We start from the raw sequence: 23,220 nt of genomic DNA, 5'->3' as shown, positions 1-23,220 counted from the left end.
AGTACGTACAGAAGTGGAGATGGTGGGGGGGGGGGATCACGTGAGTTGCCCAGCAACTTGTGGGTATGCAGGTGAGCAGAGTAGGAACAAAGTAAAATAACAGAACAGGAGGAGGAAAATACAATGAAAGTTGAGCTTGAGGTATCACACTCCTAAATAATGGTGAAATGGTGGTAGTCAAGAACGCTATCCATTCTTGCTCTAAATCAGGCTTAGCTAAAACCATCCTGACAATCTATAGAGAGGGGAAAAATTGATGATTAGGTTATGTGGACTAGGTTAAATAAATTATTATATGAATGACTTATTCACATGTTATGAAACCTTCACTTATCCTAGATAAGTCAGGAGGAGAGGATGTAATCATTAAAAATCCTGTTTCTGCATTGTATTTAGAATATGCATGTAAGAAAGAAAAGCTAAAAGAAAAAAAGAGCATTATTTCATTTTTGTAAAAAAAAAAAAAAGACACATGTACAAAAAACAAAAAAGACACATGTACAGAAATGTATTACAATCAAGTAGTAGTTTCTCCAGATAAAAAATATTATGAGAAGTGCTGAGACTGTGGCAGAGTGAAGACTCCAAGCTCACTTCCTCCGTATACTGAGAAATAAGACTGCATCAGAACAAGTTAACAGCCCCTGAAGGAATTGCCCCTGACAATTAATTACAGCATACCTTAGAAGCAACATGTGGGAGGGAAGGGCCCAAGGGGGCAGTGGAGTAAGCCCAGCAGGCAGCTGGAGTGCAGAATGCTAAAAGCTGTGCAGTGGGACCAGCAGTCAGCCCAGACACATGGGTCTGGTAGGCATGGAAAGTAGGAGAATAGGAACCTGGGAAGTAGCCTAGACATAGTAGGTCCTGGGAAACTCCAATAAACAGTGGAGTGGGTCTGGCAAGTAACCCAGATGCTGTAAGTAACCCAGCAGGGTGGCAAGTAACCTAGCAGGCCTAGGCAGATAGCATGGACACAGTAGATGCTGGCAGACACTGGTAATGCCAGCAAGTGGTGGAGTGGCATGGGCAGACATGTAGGATCTGGCGAGCAGTAGAATAGAACCAAGCAGCAGCCTAGAAGTGGTAAGTCTGGGAAAGAAGCAAAATGGACCAGGAAAGCAGCCCATACACTGGCAGTCTCTAGGAAGAGGTGGAGCAGGCCCTACAAGCGGCATAGATGGTAGGCCTTGCCAAAGGAACAGTTGTGGCAGGCCCAAGAAGAGGCAACAGTGGGCCTTGGTCCCCACTGGCTGGGGCTCTAGGGTAGGAGGTGGATAGAGAAAAGAGCCTGAAGTTGTCTAGATTACAGATCAGAGCTATTAACTCAGCCAGGGGCACTGGGGAGGGGGATAGAAGAGTTTGGGTGGAAGCACACCCACCTGATGAGAGCAAAACCTTGTGGATGAGCTGGGGTGTTCCACATTTGCTATGTCCCCTATAAAAATAATACCAGAGCAAGCACACTGATCTCCTTCCTACCATCTGAGACTGGTGTAGACCTTGTAAGGCAAACTGAGAGCACATCAACTGCTGAAATCTGTCACCTCAAAAGCAGGCGAGGAAGGATATTGGGGATGCTATAAATACAACCCCAAATATACACACCAATATCAGGAATCATCCAGATCCCTTCTCTACCTTGCAAACTCAGCAACTACAAAAGAGATCTAAGTTCATACAGAAGCCAATAATGGTCAAATAAAGAAATAAAATCACAGCATCACCAGTGGAAAAAAAAAGTAATATAAATTAACCCATGACTGAATGCTGAGGATACTGAAAATAATTAACATAAGGAGATCTTAAGTAGAAAAATGGGGAAACAAAAATACTTAACACCTGGAGATATGAGGCCTCAAGATAATATGACATCCCAAGGTGAGAACAACTACATAGAATTCAATAAAAAAATATGGAAAATTGTATCTCCCCTATAAGAGAGTTCAGAATTGCTATGTAATAAAGAAACTTGAAAAGGCAGAAAGTCAAGATAATACAAAGGAACTCGGAAAAACTATCCAAAGAGATACAATGAACTCAGAAATAAAATCAACAGAAGGTAGAAACTGTGCCTTAAAATAAGAAAATAATGGAGATTCAGGAAGTAAAGTGTTCAATGAAAGAGTGTTTCAAAAAAGTGTTCATTTCCCATAACCATGGGAAATGAATAGATCAAATGGTGGACTGAACCAGTAACCCAGAAGATAGTAATATGATAAGGACTCGGGTGAAAGAAGAAATAGATGTTTAAAAAAAAGGGGCAATTTGAGAACTATCCCACATCATAGAAAGCCAACATAAAAATAATGATATCCTAAAAAGGAAAAGTGGGGGGATAAGGAGATTTTAACCAGAAAAATAGGAGAGGAAAACCTTTCACACTTGGGTAAGGAATTAAATATGCAATCTCATGAAACTAAAAAGAACACCTGGCTACCCAAATTCAATGAGACCTATTCCAATAAACATACTAGTGAAATTAGCAAAGAGTCCAAGTTAAAGAAAGCATACCAAACTGGGGAGTGAGGAGGGGAAACAGGAACTCACATCAGACTCAGCAGAAAGTCTACAGACGAGGAGATAACAGAATTAGGTATTCCAAATATCCAAAGATTAAAAACTAGAAGCCAAGAATACTAAAAAAACCCTCCCAAATAAAAGTTGAAAGAATTTGCAAATACTGGGCCTCCCCTACAAAACATATTAAAAGGAGTATTGCTATTTAAGGCAAAGCAAAGCAAATTCTGAAAAACTTGCAAATAGAATTTAAAAAATAAAGGAAAAATGGCAGTATCAAAAAATATCAATAATGACTCTAATGGGTAAATGAACTGAACTACCAATCAAAATGCACAGTGTATGGCTAGATCAAAATATAAAACACAACTTTTTGCAGCCCTCAGGAGATCCACCGGAGCTTTGTAGATAAGCATAGGATCAAGGGAAAAGGGTGCCAGATAATATGCAAGCAGTGACAACCAAAAAAGAGCAGGGATACCTATATCAGATGAAATAAACTAAAAAATGTAACAAGAGACATTATTAGACACTATAATGATTAAGGGATCAATACATCAGAAAGATAGAATGCTCATTAAAATATACAAGCCAAAGAAATGAACACAAAAAATATAACAATTAACAAGTCTAAAAGGAAATATTGGTTGCAGCACAGTAGTAGGGTACGTACACACTCCACTTACATCAATGGGCAAATCTACCTGAACAGACCAATTAAAAGAAATATGAAAATAATAATCAAATATCTACAAACAAAACAAAACAGAAGTTTCCACTGGTGAGTTCTACAAAACCTTCATTAATACCTATCCATCAACTCTTCAAAAAGTCTTTAAAAAATTTAAGAGGGAATATTTTATGAGGCCAATATTACTCTGATATTAAAAGCAGACAAGCACCTCACAAAAAAGAAAGCTATAGACATATTCATGATGAACACAGATGCAAAAGTCCTCAACAAAAATCTCAAATTGAATTCAATAATATATTAATAAAATCATATACCACATCCAAGTGGAATTTATTCCTGGGATACAAGAACACTTCAACATACACAAATCAATGTAATTCACACTATCTAAAAGAAAAATAAAAATCATATGTTTATAACAACAGATGCAGAGAACACATTTGAGAAGGATCCATTGAGAACAAAGGCTCTTAGTAAATGGGGATTGAAAGAATGTGTCACACATCAACCTAGAAAAACCTCTGTGACAAGCTCACAACTAACAAAATACTCAGTAGTGAGAAACTGAAAGCATTTCTTATGATATCAGGTACATAACAAGGATATCCACTCTCACCACTAATAGTCAACATAATACTGGCAGTCCTAGATAGAACAACTAGGCAAGAGAAAGATTATAAAAAGAATCCAAATAGGAAATAACTAAAACTATCACTATTTGTAGATGACATAATATATACATAAAAAACGTTAAGTTTTTTAGTGGGCTAAAAAACTATCAGAAAATATAAATCAGCAAAGTATCAATCTCAAAGTCAAAATCATTACACTCCTCTATATGCAAACAGTAAGCCAGAAGAGAAAGAAATCAACAAAACAACCCTATTTACAGCAGCATCATAAAATATTAAATACATAGGAATGAATCTAACAAAAGAGGTGAAAGACTTATTCAATGAAAATGGTAAGACTGCTAAACAAGTAAGAGACACAAAGAAATGGAAAGATATTCCACTGGATATCTTTGAATCCAATGGATAGTCATGGATTGGAAGAGTTAAAATATCCACCTTACAGGTTTGACAAATATAGCAAACATCATTGAAATTTATAGCAAAAATATAGCAAACATCATTGAAATTTATATGAAACACAAAACAACCCAGAGAGCGAAAGCAGTCTTGAAAAAAAGACACAGAAGTTATCACATTCTTAGGTTTCAAACTATTCTACCTAGCTATATCAATCAAAATAGTATGGTATTGCAATAAAAAGAGACACACAAACCAACAAAACACAACTGGAAATCCAAAAAATACCCCACATTTATATGAAATTAATCTACAGCAAAAGAGCAAAATGTAATCAAAGGTGAAAGGAAAGAAAATGCTGGCAAAACTGCAGAGCTACATGCAAAATATGAAATTAGTTTTTACTCTCCTATACTGTTCCCCAAAATTAAGTCATACTGTATTGAAGTCTTGTATATAAGACCAGAAATCATAAAATACATACAAGAAAACATGGCAAAATACTCTACAACATCAAGTTCGGTGTTATCTTTAGCCACTAGACTACCAAAAAAATCAAAAGCAAATAGGACTACATCAAACTAAAGAAGCTGCTGCACAGTAAAATAAAACATCCTAAAAATGAAAAGATATCTTAGGGGGTAGGAGAAAATATCTGTACTTCATTCATATGACAAGGGGTTAATATCCAAGATTTACAAAGAACTCATATAACTAAACAAAAAGAAAACAAGGAACACATTTTTTAAAATGATCAGAAGAGAAAATAGACACTTCTGCAAATAAGACATACAGATGGCCAACAAGCACATGAAAAAAAAAATCACTTATCAGGGAAATGTAATACAAAAACACAATGAGATACCTTCTCACTCCTGTGAGGATGGCCTATATTAAAAAAAAGAAACCAAAAACAAAAGAATTTACAAATATTGGTGATGTATGGAGGAAAAAAAAACCCTCATGGACCACTGGTGAGAATATAGACTGGCCTAGCCCTTATGAAAAATATGAAAGTTCCTCAAAATATTAAAATATATATGTATGATCAGCAATTCCACTTGGTATTTATCCAAGGAATGCAAAAGCCCATCAGATGCATTCCTACCTTCACTGAAATGAAATGGTCAAGTGATTTTACAATCTAAGTACCCAAAGAGTGATGAGTGGATAAAGATGATGTGGCAGATACATACAATGAAATACCACTCTGCTATAATGAGGTGAAATCTTGCATTGACCTGGGTGGGCCTGGAGGAGAATATACTAAATAAATTAGAAGGAGAAAAACAAATACCAGATGATTTCATTCATACATAAAATACAGGGGAGAAAAAAACAACAAAGGCACACATAAAACCAAATGAAAACAATCCCCAGAAATATGACTTTAGAACTGAGGCTAGTAAAGAGGTGGAGATAGGGGACAAAGGGCATTTGCGTTGGAGATCCACGGGTGCTGTGGTGGTAGACATGGTGTGGTAACGGGTTCTGAAGAGGCATGAACCCGTTGCCCTAAAACATGCACTGTACTGTAAACCAATGTTACATCAATAAAAACAATGAAATGTTATACTGAAAAAAAAAAAAAAAAGAATTAGTGTAACTATTACCTGATGACATAATTGTACTTTGCACCTTAGTTATATTATTAAAGTAATGATTTACATAAAGATTCTCGTCTGTAATTTGTAAATATCAAAACCTTGTTTTATATACTGCAAAGAAGTGGTACCATGTGGCAAAATTTTCATTTCTATATTAACTTAAGGGATATGATCCTTGTCAATGTTGAGCGAGGATGTATTTATCTGGTGCATATATACAGAAAAGGGCTATGGAAGTAGTATAAAAAAAGGAATTACTACTTTATTTTTGAAAACGTAAAACTTATAAACTCCATTTGCTGTCTGAAAAATAAGAAAAAAGGAATACCTAAACTATAATGACAGATAATTAAACAACCTGAATGACCATCACTTTTATACCCAGCATGGAACAATCTAATCTCAGACACTGAAATATCATTGAACTGAGGATTTAAAAAAGTCATTTCTCCATCTGCACCTGTTAAAATAAAAGTGTGCATATTGAGTATATAAAATATAGTATCTGTTTTGCCTGAGTAAATAATCACAATGAAGTTAGCTGGAAAAAAATTAAAAAGTAAATTGACATCCTGATAGCTCTAAGTTCAATTACACCTCTCCACACCAATGAACTAGTGAGTAGATTTCTATCGTCATTTTTACTGCCTGTAGAAATAACCTAACTAAAAGATTCAAACTTGAGGTTAGGTCTCAGTTTAAGTTCTAATTATTCTCTAGTGTTTAACAGTTAGCTTGTACAGAAAAAATTCCTAACAGTTGCCAATCAATGACTTACAAAACTTCTGGGGTAGGAATATTTATAGGCATTATAATCATCAAATATTAAGTACCTTAGGTATGTGAGAGTTGTACTAAACAATGAAGGTATTAAATGTTAATAAAAATATTAAGATACAGATGTAAGGCTAAGTTTAGGTTATTGTGTTTGAAATGTTCTTGACTCACGTAAGAATTATCTGTCAAATTTTTAAATGCTGATGGAAGATTTTGATAGTCTTTCATGGGCTTCAAAGTAGAGATTTCAATAGAGGCTATAATTTTCCATTAGCAGAAATAGGGAATTAAACCACAAGTTAAAATTGACTAGTCATTTCTTTAGTGACCAAATTGTTCACACCTGCAAGAAATATTTTTACTTAATTGCTTAGAAATTAGTAAACTCCAACAGAATTCTCCTAAAATCAAAATACATAAGATTAGTTAAAGAAAAATATACCTTTTGTTCATCACTTTTTTAAAAAGGTTGTAAGAAAAACCAATAAAGTTATTCGTCATATCAACCATACCTACGAAACATTTTTACATATCAAGTGACAAAGGAAATTCAAGAAAGTATTAAATGACTAAAATTAAAATGTTTATGATATTGGCAGTTACTAAACCCAACATCAAAATTAATGCTAAAAGACTATATCTAGGTTAAATGAATGATAAAACTCAAATCAGAGATGGAAAGTCATATGAAATAATAGAATGTAAAATAAAGCTATTTTAAAATATTCTCAACCTAAACATGTATATAAATACACACACACACACACACAATTAATTTTTAGGCAAAGTTTTGAAATATATTGTGGCTCATATATATACCAAAGCGAATGGTGCATATCTGACATTTAATGAAACCAAAAATGCTATTCAGAAGCTGTGCTACAACACACACACACACACCTAGTGTCCGGGGACAGGGATCCCTCGGAAGATGCTCCATGGTACACACTCTGAGACAACCTGTTGTCGGGTCTAAGCTCTTTGTCATATGCCATCATATTCCACTCCTGGCGCCTGTTTCTGGCTTTTCTAACCTTTTTCACCTCACGGGTTGTGCCATCTATACGCTTTTGCTCCTGATGTCCAGGAAAAGAAAGCAAGCATGCGAGACAGAAGGGAAAGGAAAACAGCAGGTTAAATGCAGTTACAATGCACGGGCACAAGTCTGCTGTGCAGACAAGAGACATTCCCATTTCAATCACACTGCTGAGAAAATGCTAACAGCATGTACTTTCTTAGAAGTACAAACCCAACAAAAAATAACTGATAACTACTTCATCAAATAAAGGAAACTTAACCATGCTGCAATGAGGAGTTACTTACCATCATCTTTAGTAAAAAGTTCTCACTGCACTCGGCTTGTAGTTTGTTTAAAATATACTGTATCTTTTAGAGCCATTATACAGATGAAACATCTAGTATCATACAGAGATAGCCATTGATTTGGAGAAATTCCATGATTTTGACTGATTTGTTTATATACAATCTTCTTTCAAAGAACAATTCAAAGCATTCTGTTTCCAGTTTCTTAAGGATCATCACAGACTATTGAAACTAATCTTGCAGGTATCTTAGTACAAAATAAATAAATAAATAAATAAAAACTTACCTTCCTCTACAAAGAATCATTCCTATTCCAGTCCTACTTGGCTCCTCCCCCAGCCCCCAGGTGTATCTGATTAATACTGGGCCTTTCAAAGATATCTGGAAGGGAGGACAGCTACTTCTCTGTTTCCTGCTGAGGATGAGAAGTGCATGTCTTTACGTGCTCTGGTCCCTTCCAGGCCCTCCACACATGGTTGTCCACAGAGTGCACACTCTGGAATGCTGGCAACGAGCTGCTCCAGGTGCGCTGGTGGTGCTTACTACGTCCCAGGCATTGTGCCAGGTACTGATGGAACAAATGGCAGACAAAAATACTTTCCACCCTCCTTGAGCTAATAGTCCAGTGAAGCCTACAAAATCACACAAATAAATGTCTAGTTATAAAATGTGGTAAATCATAAATGTATCATGTACAGAATGCCATCTACCCTTAAAATCAGGGAGACCTGGAGTGACAGAGAGACAAGATCTGTAGGCAAGGGGCTCGGACTTTTGGGGCAGATGGGTGCGCATCACGCCAAGGGGACAGCACATGCAGCAAGTCTGAAGAGGATGGAGATTTATCAGGAGAAGCAGAAAGTAGGCAAACGAATGACTCCCAAATTCTGAGAGTTGTAAAGACTCTGAAGATTATGGTGAAATGTGCTTTTTACCCAAGGAGCAATGGGGAACCACTGAGGAGTGAGGAAGGAGGGGCTCACAGGCCAAGGAGGTATTTGGAAAGATCTATGCTGTGCGAGAAGCTCAGAAGGGGGAAGGCAGGGAGGCAGCCGGAACGCTGCTCAGGTGATGGAGGACAGAGGGTGTTCTAGCTTAGGGTGGTGGCGAGGGTGGAGAACTGGGCTCTATCTTTTCAGAGAGAGTCAGCAAGCTTAGAAAATACACTGACAAAGGATGTAAACATGGAATTCATGGAACATACATAAAAGGTTCAAAAAGATAAACATATGTGTAAATTAGATTTCAAGGGTCTCATCATTAATAATAAAAACAGTACTATCCAGGACTGGAGGACACCTGGCGAGAGCATACACCAGTTAAGTCTTCTAAGGGTTGGGGGCAGTATGATAGTCTTTAAAATTTTAAAATTCACATCTGGCATCTAGAAATTCACCCTGAAGAAATATCTCCACACGAGTACAGGGCTTTCTACTGCTATCCTGCAGTAACACCAATTTAGAAACAACCTAAATATTTATTAGTTTTCTAGTGGGTAAACAGTTTATAATGCATTAATACTGCACAACTATGAAAAAGAAATACACCTTTACTTATGTCAATATGTCTATATCTGTGTGTAAGTCATGTGTAGCACAACCTGTGCATACAAAACACTGTGAAACATGTATGCATCTATTTATGAATGCTTAAAAGGGTTCAAAAATAAATATATCAAACTGTTAACAATGGCTAGTTGCACCCAAGGGGAAAAAAAAATCTATCCCCCAAATTTCTAATCTTCTATTTATGTCAGTCACTTTATAACAAGCAGGTATCATTTGTATACTTTCAATAACAAAGGCAGGAGAGGGGGAATATAAAGAGGGGAACTTCAGTGAATTACATCATATATCCCAAATAAGAACCACTGTATTTAATGTACCTGTCATCCTTATTTGTAAGACATGTATGTTGACCTATTTAGAGATTCAATTTTATATCTCAATTATTTTATTGGTTGCTGGCCTCCAAATCTCCAAATCCAGCAAGTCACACACACACACACACACACACACACACACACACACACACACAGTCACTCCTTTTTACACAAGGGCCACACACATACCCACACAGGTGAAACAACTATGACAAAATCTTAACAGTACTATATCTATACTCCATTGATGGAGACCAACTTTAAATTGCCTAAAGTATCCCAAACTGTTTATTACCCCAAAATATCAACAAATTCTGTGTAGAAGGTGTCTCATTCTGAAAACACCAACTCATTTGCCTTTCAGCACCCCCTTTTCACCCTCACCTGAGGACACACTCACCACTTTGGCTAGCCATTTCTACTATCCATACTCAATGATGTACCACACGTTTCCATGTTCCCAAGCCTCAAATTCTCGTGCACTCCAAACTGTCATTCCTACGGGTAGGGTCAGTGTACATATAGGCCTCAAAATCTTAAGATCACCAACCCGTAATACTAAGTTTTTCTCTTTTCTGAAGCAATCTAATATGAGAAAAGCAAATCAGGTAACCACTTTTTTAAAATACAGGTTACATATAAAAGTCTTAGCAGATATTTTCCTTCGGAGAATTAATAGTTTAAATCAAAATTCTGCACTCCAAGAAACACTTTTCAAAACAGAAGTCCCTAAACCTGTGCAGAGTAGGGCTTGTCCGAAGAGGATCTGCTGTGTTTCTCAGTCTTCAGCTTACCACTTTTTTGTCTCTGACTATCCTATCTCAGAGAATCTGACTTTTGGTAAACACTACCCCCCTGAACATGTTGATCACCCACAGTTTTCAGTCCATTGAACAACTCACCAAGGTCTTAGTTACAGCTAGGTGGTAAAGCAACGTTACAAACACATAATTATATCTCATGTGAAATGTTGAGTGCTTTATGAAGTTTGAAAGAGTAGAAGGATGATGGTTATAAAACACAGCTCCAAATACAACTGAAACTTTAGCCATGCTTTTGTTAAAGCAAAGCAAGTGTTAGAGAACAAATCAGATAGTATTTACTGAAGAGTATGATTACTGTGTTACTGAACTGTCAGTACCAATCCAACATCTCAACATGAATTATTTACTGATTTATTTCTAAACAAGAATCCTACCCATACATTTTTATGTACATTTCCCATGCTAAAATTATTTACCTTCTGACGCCTTTTTTCTTTCCTTTTGTCTTCTGTATCCTGTAGCATTTTTTCTTTCCATAGGTCAAAGAAATAGGAAGGATCAGTATAGAACTTCAGCCCATCCTTTTTATCATCTCTATAAATCAATTTATGACAAGTTAGGAGAAAAAAGAAAGATTGTTAGAGATTTTCATATGGGTGAACTCATAACTCAAGAGATTATAAAATCTGCATGGTATATATCTCAATTGTATTATACATTAAGTATCTCAAATTTCCTTATTTGAAAAAAACATACAAATATGCAAAACAACAACTTGTTCTAAGGTAGCTACATAAAAAGTACTGTTGCAGATGGGAAGCCCACGGGGATTACAACTGAGATGGAAAAATGCACAAAATGATGTAAAAATAAACTATTATATTATAAAAAATGAAAAATAATGTAAAATAATAATAAGTAAATAAATTTTTAAAAACAAGTAGAAGGAGAAGGAAAAAAGAAAGTACTGTTGCAAATACAGCTTTAAGGGAAAAAAATGCTCCAAAAGTCACTATATGGGTCATAAAAAGATGTTGAGAATTTAACACCTCAATTATTTCAGGAAAATTTTTTGTTTGCTTGTTTATTCCAACAGGGGGCTATATACAGAGATCGGTGAATTTTCAGTACATGTTCATTCATTTATGCTATGGAGCTTCAATGTTATTAGAAGAAAAATTAGTAAGTCTCGTTTCCTTTTCTCATTCAGGCTTGTTCAACATATATAAATTTGACTTATTGGAAAGAAACAAAATATCCATGATGTATAAATGAAACTAGAAAACCAGTGGGAATGCCAGGAATTTTTAAAGTGGAAATACTCCACAAAGGAAATTCACTCACTTGTAGTCATTTCCTTTTCAATTACTCCTACAAATAAGTGGTCTACAGAATATATCAGATTTTATGTTGTTCGTTTATCATTAAAGCCAATGAAAACGTAGTTAATATGAATCCAAAACTGTCAAACTCAAAACAATCATGATACAAAATTAAACATTTATATTCATGTTTTAAAAATATTTGGCCACAGACTAGCTTCAACAGAAAGCAAATTACTTACACTTCAAATTCTTATTTCAATAGTCATTTAAGCACATAAAGTCAACAAAAATCAGGGAAATTTTAACATGGTGGTCCTCAGGGAAAGGGGAGGTTCTAGGTTCCCTGCTCCATTGGAACCTGGAACCTCCCCTTTTCCTGGGGACCACCCTGTTACAAAATGAAAACAGGAAATAGTTACTGCCTAAATAATCAAAGAAAGTATACTGAATTATGCAGGGGAAAACCTGTCTATCCTTAAAGTTCCTGCCATACCATGTTCTGGTCACTGCTCATCATCAAATACTAAGGCCCATGAGGGCTATTCTAGTTACTCTGTTTGAAAACTATGAACCAGTGCAATTTACTCTATACTTTAACCAATGGTTATTTAAATAACTCCTTTCCCAGTTTTCTAATTGATAAACAACTTAGATTACAGATTTTATTTATAACATTACTGTGAAAAAATCACATATTAACCTTTCAATCAGATAAAGAAATAATGAGGAGGAACTCGCTGTACAATTTAAGATGTATAAACGTGCATATTTTTAATTAAAGAGCTAATGTTTTAACGAAGTCAGAAAGTAAATAAGTAAATAAACATTAACTGAAGGAAAACTATAAGCAAGAATATGGTATGTGTGCAGCAGCTAAACACTTCCTTTTCAGTAACATTGCATTTCTCAGGTATTAAGACTATGTTGCTAGTCATTTTTAAATTAAAATGTGCAAGTGTATTTATTTTATTTTCCCAAAATACTGCTGCATTAACAAACAGTAAATATAAGTTGGCACTGCTATTGTTAAACCTACTACTAAAAAAAAAAATCAAAGACATTTTTATTATTTATAAAACTATATATATACTTACAATATATGGGAAAGTCAAATACCATTTTTCACAATTAAAATTTTTTAAAGGCTACAAGTATCTAATCACAATTTTGATTAACTAATGTAAGTGGGTTATTGAGTTTTCTAGATTTTTTCCGTTTAAACAGAATATTTAGCAAGGTTTTTTCAGCAAATATTTTAAAAAGTAAGGTTTCGGGCCCTCCCTGGTGGCACAATGGGTTAGAGCACAGTACTGAGAAGCTAACGCCACTTCAGCATGAGTTCGATCCCGGCCCTGGAGGTGACCCACATGTCACGCAGACCACTCCTGACCCGCCCGCTGCTCCCCTCAGCAGTGTACTTTGTCAATCTGCCTGTTCTGCTCCCCGCTCTGTCTCTGGTGAATCCTCTCACCACCCCTCTACCTTTGGCTTGTACCCCAACTCTTTATGCTTAAATAAAAAAAAAGTAAGGCTTCATGGATCTGAAATTGTCTGAGAAAAATGCCTATTGAACAAAAGCAAGATCACAAGTATTAGGCTTGTAACAGTTATGTATACTACTGAGATATATATATATATATATATACACACACACACATATATAAATATATATGTATATACAAATACATACATACACATATATACTATTCATATATAATACTGATTTTTAAATGGGCGTAGTATTAAAACCTCCAAAGAAGTCTATTTGTACCATAGAAAAAGTAGTATCTTTGAAAGAAAATACTGACATAGTTGAAGAGGTATGGGAGGTGTTTTTTAAAAAAGCAGTTTAGCTCTTTAGTGTTAATTTTTGCCAATTTTTATTTTTCCATATCTTGTTTTTAAGTCCTGATAACGTGTCCTACCATTTTCTAATAGAAGGTTAGTTGAATGATTGTTTATGTGTATACACAAATTCACTCTTAAAACCCTTAACACTAAAGAATATATTTTACTGAATTAAATAACAAATATCTCTGCATTGCTTAGGTGCTGAGACAGATATTCTGCAACACATAAATGAATTATGTATTTCCTTAAAAGTGACTTTGGATAAGAGGAATAAAAACAAAACCCCATATAATGTTGTTATGTAACATATCAACTTTTATTTAATACATCTACATTTAAAAGTTAATATTAGAGCTCACACTTCTGTTGGTAAGTTTCTCTACATTTTGAAATATGTTAACTTCAACAATTCTATACCATTAACTAACTTAATTGTGTATAATATTACTTTCAAAGTTTGAAAAAATGCTTTCACAAAACTAACAACCTCTTTCAACTCTTCCACATATACTAAGAAAGCTCTGGGAATAGATGAAGGCATACCTGTATGGTGTTAGAATATTCAGGGGAGGTGGTTTGTCACTCTGGTTATAGATGTCAGCAACAGGGTTAGGAATGCTGTTCTTTGAAACCACCTGCTGGTCTTGAACTGTGGAACTTTTGAAAGCTTTTTTCATGTTGATATCCTGTAGTGACACTATTTAGAGAAAAGTTCCCCAAGGTGAGTTATATGGAAATACTTTTAACTGTTTAGAAATAAGTGTCATTTGACACACTATCACACACATCTCCTAGAATATCTGTTCATTGAAAACCATGCTTAAAGAATATGTACATTCCTTCCTTCTCACAAAAAACAGATATCCTGAGATGAAATAAAGTCAAATCACATTTTTTATTCTTTTGCAGTGATCTAACTAGTTCACTGACCTTCATATTACAGCATCATTTTTTAAGTAGCATTTGGCAGAAACCATATAGAAATACTTGTGAGTATAACAGGCATGTAAATACAAAGATTTGAGTATTCTGGGGGAGGAAAAAAAATCTCAACAGCTAATACCAGTTTAATTACAATACATGTGACAATTAATTATGCAAAAATAGGCAAAAATGCATGTTTATAAAAGCACTTTTTCTGATACTAACATTAAGAAAGGGGGGAAAGCTTATCAGTTTACAGAGTCCTAGTAAGTAAGTAGCATTATACTAAAGAGAGAAAATTAGAGCTGACTATACTGGTTTCTTGTATTTGTATAACTAACACTTTACATCTCATTTACCCTCTCATCTGACTTAGACACAAACTTTTGACGTGCAAACTGGTCCATTAAACCATTTGATTGCTGAGGCTGAGAATCTGGGATGTTAAATGACCTTTTCCAGATCACCAGCAAAAAAGTGGCAGAACCAAAAGAGACAACGATTTCCTCATTTGGTCAAATATCCTTCCTATTAATAACATCTACAGAAAAACAGTCAAGTAAAATCTCAAAAAAACTCAAGGATATGATATGTTCAGCAAAAATTTCTTGAAATTTAATCTACAGATTAGTCTTTTCCAGTGTAAGGTTTATCCTAAACATTCCAATTAGAAGATCCAAAAGAAAACATAAAGGAAGGTAAATAATTATTAAAAAGTCATTTTTGATACCAACATGAAAAACAAATGATTGATTTAGGGTGCTAAATATTCCTTTTCTGGATTACATCAATTAAAAATAAATATATTGGGTATCCCTTGTGGCCTAGGGGTTAAATTAAATCTCTAATTTAAGATGTTAAGTATTCCTTATCTGTACTATGTGAATTAAAAACAAATTTATTGGGCCTTCTTGGTGGCATAAGGGTTAAGCAAGTGTCAGCACTATCACCACTATGGCCTGAATTTGACCCCCCCCCCCCCCCCCGAGGGAGCTAACCAAAAGGTGCAGCAGCCCTCTCCTGTCTCATGGCTGTTCCCCTCAGCAGTATATTTCTGTAAATCCACCGATTCTGTTCCCCCTTCTGTATCTGGCGAATCCTCTCACCCCCTCACACCTTTATTAACCTGTTTTAAAACCATGCTCAGTACATGCTATTTCTGAGACATGAAATCACAGGATTGTGATTATCTGCAGGTTTCACTGTCACAAGAGCAGTAGGTAGAGGCCTCCATTGTCAGACCATGGATGCAAAGTCCTCCCTTTTAGTTGATACACACTTTTGGAGTGAGTCTGTGATTTTTTAGGTAAAATCGGTACTTTCAAAATATGTACCAAAAACCTAAATTGGGAGTTCTAATATTGCATTTCAAATAGTTTTTTTTTTAAAATAAGTAAAAACTGTTTAAAGAGAATATGGTAAATGAGTTAGACAAGATATGAATCTTTTCTTGACCCACCCAATGCTATGGGCTTTTCCCCCTCACTATTCACCTAGGAAAATCAAGATGAAATAGCAGTATACTACCCCAAGGAAAAAGCAGTAATTAACTGCAATTAATTACTACCATCTTGTCAACATCACTTCTAGCTCACTGCTTTCATGCAATTACCTACCCTCTTCCACTGTTGAATCCAGCTGGGTAACTTTGACAGCAAGACGATCAATTCTGTCTTGAAGAGAATTTGCTCTGATGTAGAAGTTGTTAGCCTCATTAAACAACTCGCCAAATATGTCTTCAGCATGTTTGCCTATAGAAGAAAATGAATGGAGAAAGCCATCTGTTAGGAACTGCTGAAGCAGCCTTCACACATCCCCACCACTGCCGATTACTGTCAACACATGGGATTTTGTGCAAATGATTATAAAAATAAAGTGTCACAGTCAGAGGTCTTTAGAATTTTTGAAAATTCATTAGGGATATTCATCTGTATCTGCAACTGACCCAAAGTTGTACAATTTTAAAATGCCCATGCCCCAGAAAGTATCAGATTTGTATATAATTGCTATATGAGCTATCAAACTAGCTGCTTCCTATTAAATTGAACATGGGGGGGGGGAGTGGTGGAGAACTGTAGGATAAAATTTTTCTTTCTTTCCCCAGGTAATTCACAGTACGTATGTTGGTTTCTAAATTTAGGATTTTAGACATCCTGTATTGTGTGCCTAACACCTCCAACTGCACTAAATTCTTCCACATCGTGTTCTGAAATGCAGGTGTACAATTCTGGTTCTGGCATTTTTTTTTTAAATCATTATATTTTGAATTTTTAGTTTAATTTTTCTGTCTGGCTCACCTCTGCTTTTCTGAGAATTCCCTCTTTGCTAAAGTGTAATTAATGACATCTTTGAAAAACAAACGAACAAGACAGGAAACAGCAGCTTATGTTGAATTTCCAAATGCTAACACTGTCCCTTTATTTAATAAATATTTAATAACTCCTATTCTGAGGTTGCAAGGCATCTTTGTACACGATATTTTCTGACATACAAACCATTTTGTAAAAAATACTTTTCTTAGAACAGTTTTAGGCTCACAAAAATACCAAGTAGAAAAGTAGAGCTTCCACGTTCATGCATGTCCACCCCAACCCACATTATATTAAGATTCCACACCAAATTGGTACATTTCTTATCACTGATGAATTATACTGAAACATTCTTATCAACCAAAATTTGTAGTTTACATTAGGGTTCACTCTTGGTGGTGTATATAAGACAGATTTTGCTGTATGTATAATGATGTAAGTCTGCCATTACACTATCACATAAAATAGCTTCAATGACCTGAAAATTTTGTGTGTCCCACCTTTTCATTCCAATCTCCCCTGACCCTCAACCCATGGCAAACAATGTTTTTTTAATATTTCCAAAAGGTCAAAGCTGGAATCAGTTTGCTTCTTTCACTACGTACTTCAGATTCTTCCATGTCTTTCAAGGACTTGATAACTCACTTGTTTCTATCCTGGATTAATGTTTGTCTACATGTACCAACTTTATTTACCCATTCACGAAGGAAAACTTGGTTATTTACAGTGTTTGGTGATTCTGAATAAGCATTAGGGTGCAACTTTGAGTAGTTGTAAGTTTTCTACTGATAGGGGTAAATATAAAGGAACACAATTAGTTTAAGAACTCAATTAATTTTATAAGAAATTGCAAAAATATCTTCTAAAGTCACTAGGCCATTTTGCATTCCCACAAACAACACACAAAGTTCTCATTGCTCTATATGCTGGCGGCGTCCGTATCTAGGATTTTAGCCATTTTGAGTGTGCATGATATCATTATATTATTTAATTTGCATTTCCTTGATGATGAGCAATGCTGATCTTTTCATGTGCTTATTTATTTGACATCAGTAAATCTCCTTTGGTGATGTATCCAGGTCTTTTGCCCATTTTAAAACTGGGTTGCTGGGTTTTTATAGTTGAATGTTAAGAGTTCTTTGCATACTTTGGATAACAAACAGTTTTTTAACATAGTATGTCCTTTACAAGTATTTTCTCCCAGTCTGTGATCTGCTTATTCTTTTAACATACTTATTGTAGAGCTGCTGTTTGTAATTTTAATGAAGCCCAGTTTTTCAATTATTTCTTTCACTGTTGTAGATCTGGTGCTGTATCTCACAGCCACACCCATAGTCATCTAGGTTGGTTTTCTCCTATGTCAATTTCTAAGTGTTTGCTTGTTTTACATTTAGGTCTGTGATCCATTTTGGGTTGTCTGTGTAGAGTAGGTAAAAGTCCTGTGAGCAGACCTACAACTTCTTTTTCTTTGCATTTTCTACCAGTTTATCACTCAAGTAAGAAGTGAACCTTCTGGGAAGAAGCTTACTTGTATAACTGCTATACTGAGCAAGAATCGCCAGAATGTTTTCATTGTGCTTCACATTTCATAGCACTCTCACATCCACTTTCTGCATTCTCTGTGGTAATCCAAGAGACCATAAACTCCATGAGAATGAGGACCATGTCTGTCAGAACTGCAAGTCAGTCCTACAGCGAGGCATCCTGGTCCAAGTCCGTTCAGTGAGTGAGCTCAGAGGATACAGAGAGAACTGTTGCTTTTTTTGTCCACACAACAGACAGAACATCAGAAAGGAAATCTGTCCAAATCTCATGGTGAGGGACTAGTGGTAAGTGATGACACAAAACGTGGGTCTTCTAATTCCCTGCTTCTACCCTCTGATTCCTGGAAATTCCTTGGCTGGAAATTAGCAGCTCTAATGAATTATTCTGTGTTATGAGACACTTGTTATTTCATGTTTATTATATAATGAAATGGATTAAAATTTTGTTGCTTAAATGGTCACTGCTCGACAATAGATAAGCACTTCTTAGAAATTTCAAGGTAGCGTAATTTTATAAATTTCAGTGGTCCAACTGTCCTAAAAGAGTAATTTCTCTTAGGACATAAAAGTGGTAAAGTAAAAGCCACACCGCCCCTCCAGCCAAAGTGGGAAGGAAATCCCAGACTACTGATTTCAGTTGAGCAAATCGACATCTATAATGTGCTCCTCTTGAGTCAGTTAAATTCTGACCCACTCACACAGTATAAAAGTAGTTCACAAAAGGCAAAAAATAGTCTTCACATAAATTATACTTGTTTTAAGCACTATAAAACTACACATGGTCTCCAGAGTAAAATTTTACTTGTGACCTCATAAACTCTTTCCTGAGCAACAAACTTGTGTCTCAAACTAATGATGATATCCTGTAGGTAGCACCTCAAATCTGTGCAAGTTCTAATATGGGTGCATTTTCACATTGACCCTAACCTGCATCCCTGTGTTGAAAGGTATGAAACATTCAAAAACAAGGCAGAAGAAAGTAGTCTGTGACTGCAGAGGGCCTTCCTTTGTTGGCCACACAACACCTCTAGCCTCACAGTCTCCTTTCACTCAGACCTTCCTTGTTTCTCTAATGAGTTCTATCAACAGCTTTGTTTTTCTACTTTTCTTTTCAAATTTACTTCCCACCTGCATATTCATTACACTGCTGCCAAGTGATCTTTCTAAGAGAAAGATCTGGCTATGTCTTTCCTATCTAAATTCTTCTTAGCTTACATCATCTCAAAATAAAGTCTGAGCTACTGGTGGGATTTAGGGTGCCCTATGTGCTTCACTTCTGCAGCTAGTACTCCAGTCAGATGAACTTATTGCAATTTCTAAACCCATTCCACTGTCTCACAGATCCTCTCACTCTTCTGCATTTTCAACTCTTTCCCATGCCTTGACACCTCAGAATAGGAGCCAAGGGCCACATAAGAACAACTTACAAGATGCTATGTGACCAAGCTACATTTACTTACCTGGCCCACTGTCACCTGCTCTAACTACAGTGTCTCTTTGCTGTTCCTCAGAAATGTCAATCACTACTTGTGGGTCTGCTAATCCTACGAGGCCTGTTGGGCCATTATTTTGCTACCTATACTTCTCCATTCCTATACAAGGTCAAACTTCCCTTTAGTAACCAGTCAGTCCTAGGAGCCAAAACTTACAAGATGCCTTTCTAATCAATCAAGAGCAGAAAGTTGGATCACCCTGGGATGATGTGCATCCCAGTTGGGTGTGCATCGTGAGGTATGTCTAGGAATGCCCCGGGGAACCGAAGACAAGGGGCCCCAGAAGCTGATAAGTGGAACACCTTAAGATTGAAACCCTAACTGAGGAACTAGGACTGGCTCTCAATTACAATCCTGAATCATCAAGCAGATGAGAAGTACCTGGAGGGCAGATTCTTACTCCTTTATATTATAGATGAGAGTTCTACCTTTCCCCTTTTCCTCCTACAATTGATATTGTATGACTATTCTATCAGTAAAAAGGCCAGACCAGAATCTTCCTCTTCAGCAGCTTCCTGCATTATGCAGCCAGCTTATCAGTGTGGTATTGCCCGCAAGAGCTGCTCCTCCTCAGCCTTTTGTATTCCCCTGTTCCTTCTGTCCGGTCGATTTTTGTCCCAGAGTTTCACATAGTGTGTTCCCTCACTTGATTCAAGTCTCATGTCCAAATGTCACTGTTGAAGTGAGGCTTTGTCTAGCAATCCTAGCTAAACTAAGTTACAATCACAACCATCCCTCCCCCCACAACCATTTCTAATTGCCCCCTGCTTTTTCTCCTTAGCATTTACCAGGATGTAACAAGCTTTGTACTTTCTTATCTTGATTCTTACTAGTCACTGTCCCGTAGAATAACAACCTGAGAGGACAACTTCCTCCTCAGTTCTGTGCATTGTAGAATTCCCAAATTCTAGGGCATGTCTGGTTTACAGTAGGAGCTCAAAAAGATTTTGAAAAAAATGAATGAAAGTGCATTAACTTAAATAAATCCTTATGAACACGAAATGTGGGAACACAACAATCACAGTTTTTATCATGTAACTGTAATTCTGTGTTTAAGTGCTTTTTTAAAGAACATGATCTAAGACTGTTATTTCCGCTTTGCCTGAACTGAACCAGTCCTCTGTACTTCTTGAACACACACACACACACACACACACACACGGTTTAATAAGAAAACGTAACGTTTTCTTATTAACAAATAAGAAAACGTAACGTTTTCTTATTAACAAGTACATAACCAACATAGGCTCCCCGTTAAAAGTAAGCTTGGAAAGTGCTGGTCTAAAAAGGTTAAACATGTTTCCCTACCTTGAGGCACCTCAAAATCTTTAATATGCTAAGATGTATTAGAAATCTACAAAAGAAAAATCTAGCAAACCAAGTTTTCAAACTGACTGGTCTTCAAACATCTAATAACTTCTTTAAGAACTAATGTTTTACGAAACTCATTTAGGAAAATGTCTGTCTATTTACCTGGATGATATACAAAGCACCACGTACCAAATATTTTACAGAAAAGTCAATATGTCATTTTTTTTTTAATAAAGACGTACTCAAAAGGCAACCAACCATTTTGATTTTGTACTCAACCTTTCATAGTTTCCAAAAAAATTCCCGTGCAACTTAAAAAAAAAAAAATCATCCTTCCCTTCACTTATGCAGAAATCAAATTAAGGGGCAGCATGCATCACCAAGAACACGGGAATAGACACCAGTCTCTTGAAAAAGCTACACCACCATTTTCAAAGCACAGCAATTGTTATTGAGAACCACACTTACTGAATTCTATATAAAAGGGTAAATTATACATAATGTGCCCTCTACCTTCAGTGTTTACTCCCCATTAAAAAATGCAGTTGAGGCCCTCCCTGGTGGCACAGCAGGTTAAAGCACTGCACTGAGAGGCTGAAGCCACTTCCACATGAGTTCGATCCCCACCTGCCCGGAGGTGACCACATGGCATGGCAGACCTCTCCTGACCCGCCCGCTGCTCCCCTCAGCAGTATACTTCGTTGATCTGCCTGTTCTGCTCCCCACTCTGTCTCTGGTGAACCCTCTCACTGCCCCTGCACCTCTGGCTTGTATCCCAGTGCTGTACGCATAAATAAATAAATCTTTAAAAAACAAAATGCAGTTGATACCATACATCCATTATACTTCTCTATTTATAAAAAGAAAGAGAAATTAAAGACTTGCATACTTAAAATCTTTTGCCAGCTGCTGAATGTGAGGATGGAAGGATCTATATTTTCCAATGAATAAGAATAAAGTGTTGCAATTACTGTATTCAGTTTTACAAACAGCAACTTTTTTTAAAAGCTTAATTTCACTCTTCAATGACAAGTCCATTAATAGCTAAACTAAAATATTTCTAAGTTGAATTACACACCACATTGAGGTGAGTGCAATTTAGTCATTCTTTACTGACAAAGGATCCAGTTATAGAGTTATTGGGACCATTATGACCTTGTGTCAAGTATATCAGATTGAGAAGTATATTTCCAAGACACAAAAGCATAAAGATTTGACTTTCAACTATTTTTACAAGATTTTTATTGGAATCAGTGTCAATTGTGAGTCCTTTCTGTGGAACAGAAACCAGTCCTAATAAAGACCTTCAGACACCTTAATACTCACACCTAACAGCTAGATCTTGATTTCTCAAGATTTGAGCTTTTTATTGTAAAAAAAAATGACTAATTCCAGAGCTAAGGGTAGAAAAGTATAAGACAGATCTAGAATACCTTGTTGTGCTTCTCAAAAAAAAAAAAATTAAAATAAGAACTTAAAAGAATGGAGGGGACATATCAAAAGGAAATGCAGAGGCTGAAAAAGCTCCAACTGAGCAAGTCTGGGAAAAGGTTGAGCATCAAAATAAATAATAAAGATGATGAGCTCTGAGCCATAGAATAAGAATCCATGAGTCCAAATTGGTAGGAGTGAAAGTAAGATTTTAAAAAGTGAAAATTAATAATTCCAGTTAATAATGCAGAAGAAACTATGAAATGACAAAAGCCACCATCATCATCTATTGATGATTTGGGCAAGAATCATCAATAGATACTAAGACGAGCAGGAAGAGGTGAGAGAGAAACAGGGTATTATATAGTCTCAACATGGTCTCCTTAGGATATTAACAGCATGGAGGCAGGGGGAAGCTTTAGAGAAACCTACAACGG

The 23,220-nt window shown here is 36.0% G+C and overlaps 1 protein-coding gene across 2 annotated transcripts in view; it reads right to left on the bottom strand.

Moving 5' to 3' along the window:
* Window positions 1-23,220, bottom strand: part of WASF3 (WAS protein family, member 3) — a 68,253-nt gene that overhangs the window by 9,208 nt on the left and 35,825 nt on the right. The window contains exons 3-6 of one of the 2 annotated variants that reach the window (XM_012723292.1): window positions 16,312-16,446; window positions 14,315-14,468; window positions 11,072-11,189; window positions 7,527-7,702 (exon numbers count right to left, since the gene is read on the bottom strand). In XM_012723292.1, coding sequence (XP_012578746.1) covers window positions 7,527-7,702; window positions 11,072-11,189; window positions 14,315-14,468; window positions 16,312-16,446 — 583 coding nt within the window. The remainder of the gene's footprint in view (window positions 1-7,526; window positions 7,703-11,071; window positions 11,190-14,314; window positions 14,469-16,311; window positions 16,447-23,220) is intronic. The other variant, XM_012723293.1, reaches the window with a different exon arrangement.

The sequence above is a fragment of the Condylura cristata genome, unplaced genomic scaffold (genome assembly GCF_000260355.1).
Source record: "Condylura cristata isolate star-nosed mole 26May11 unplaced genomic scaffold, ConCri1.0 scaffold00010, whole genome shotgun sequence".
NCBI classification, from domain to species: Eukaryota; Metazoa; Chordata; class Mammalia; order Eulipotyphla; family Talpidae; genus Condylura; species Condylura cristata.
The sequence above is the reverse complement of the archived record's forward strand: the minus strand, read 5'-3'. Positions and strand labels throughout refer to the sequence as shown.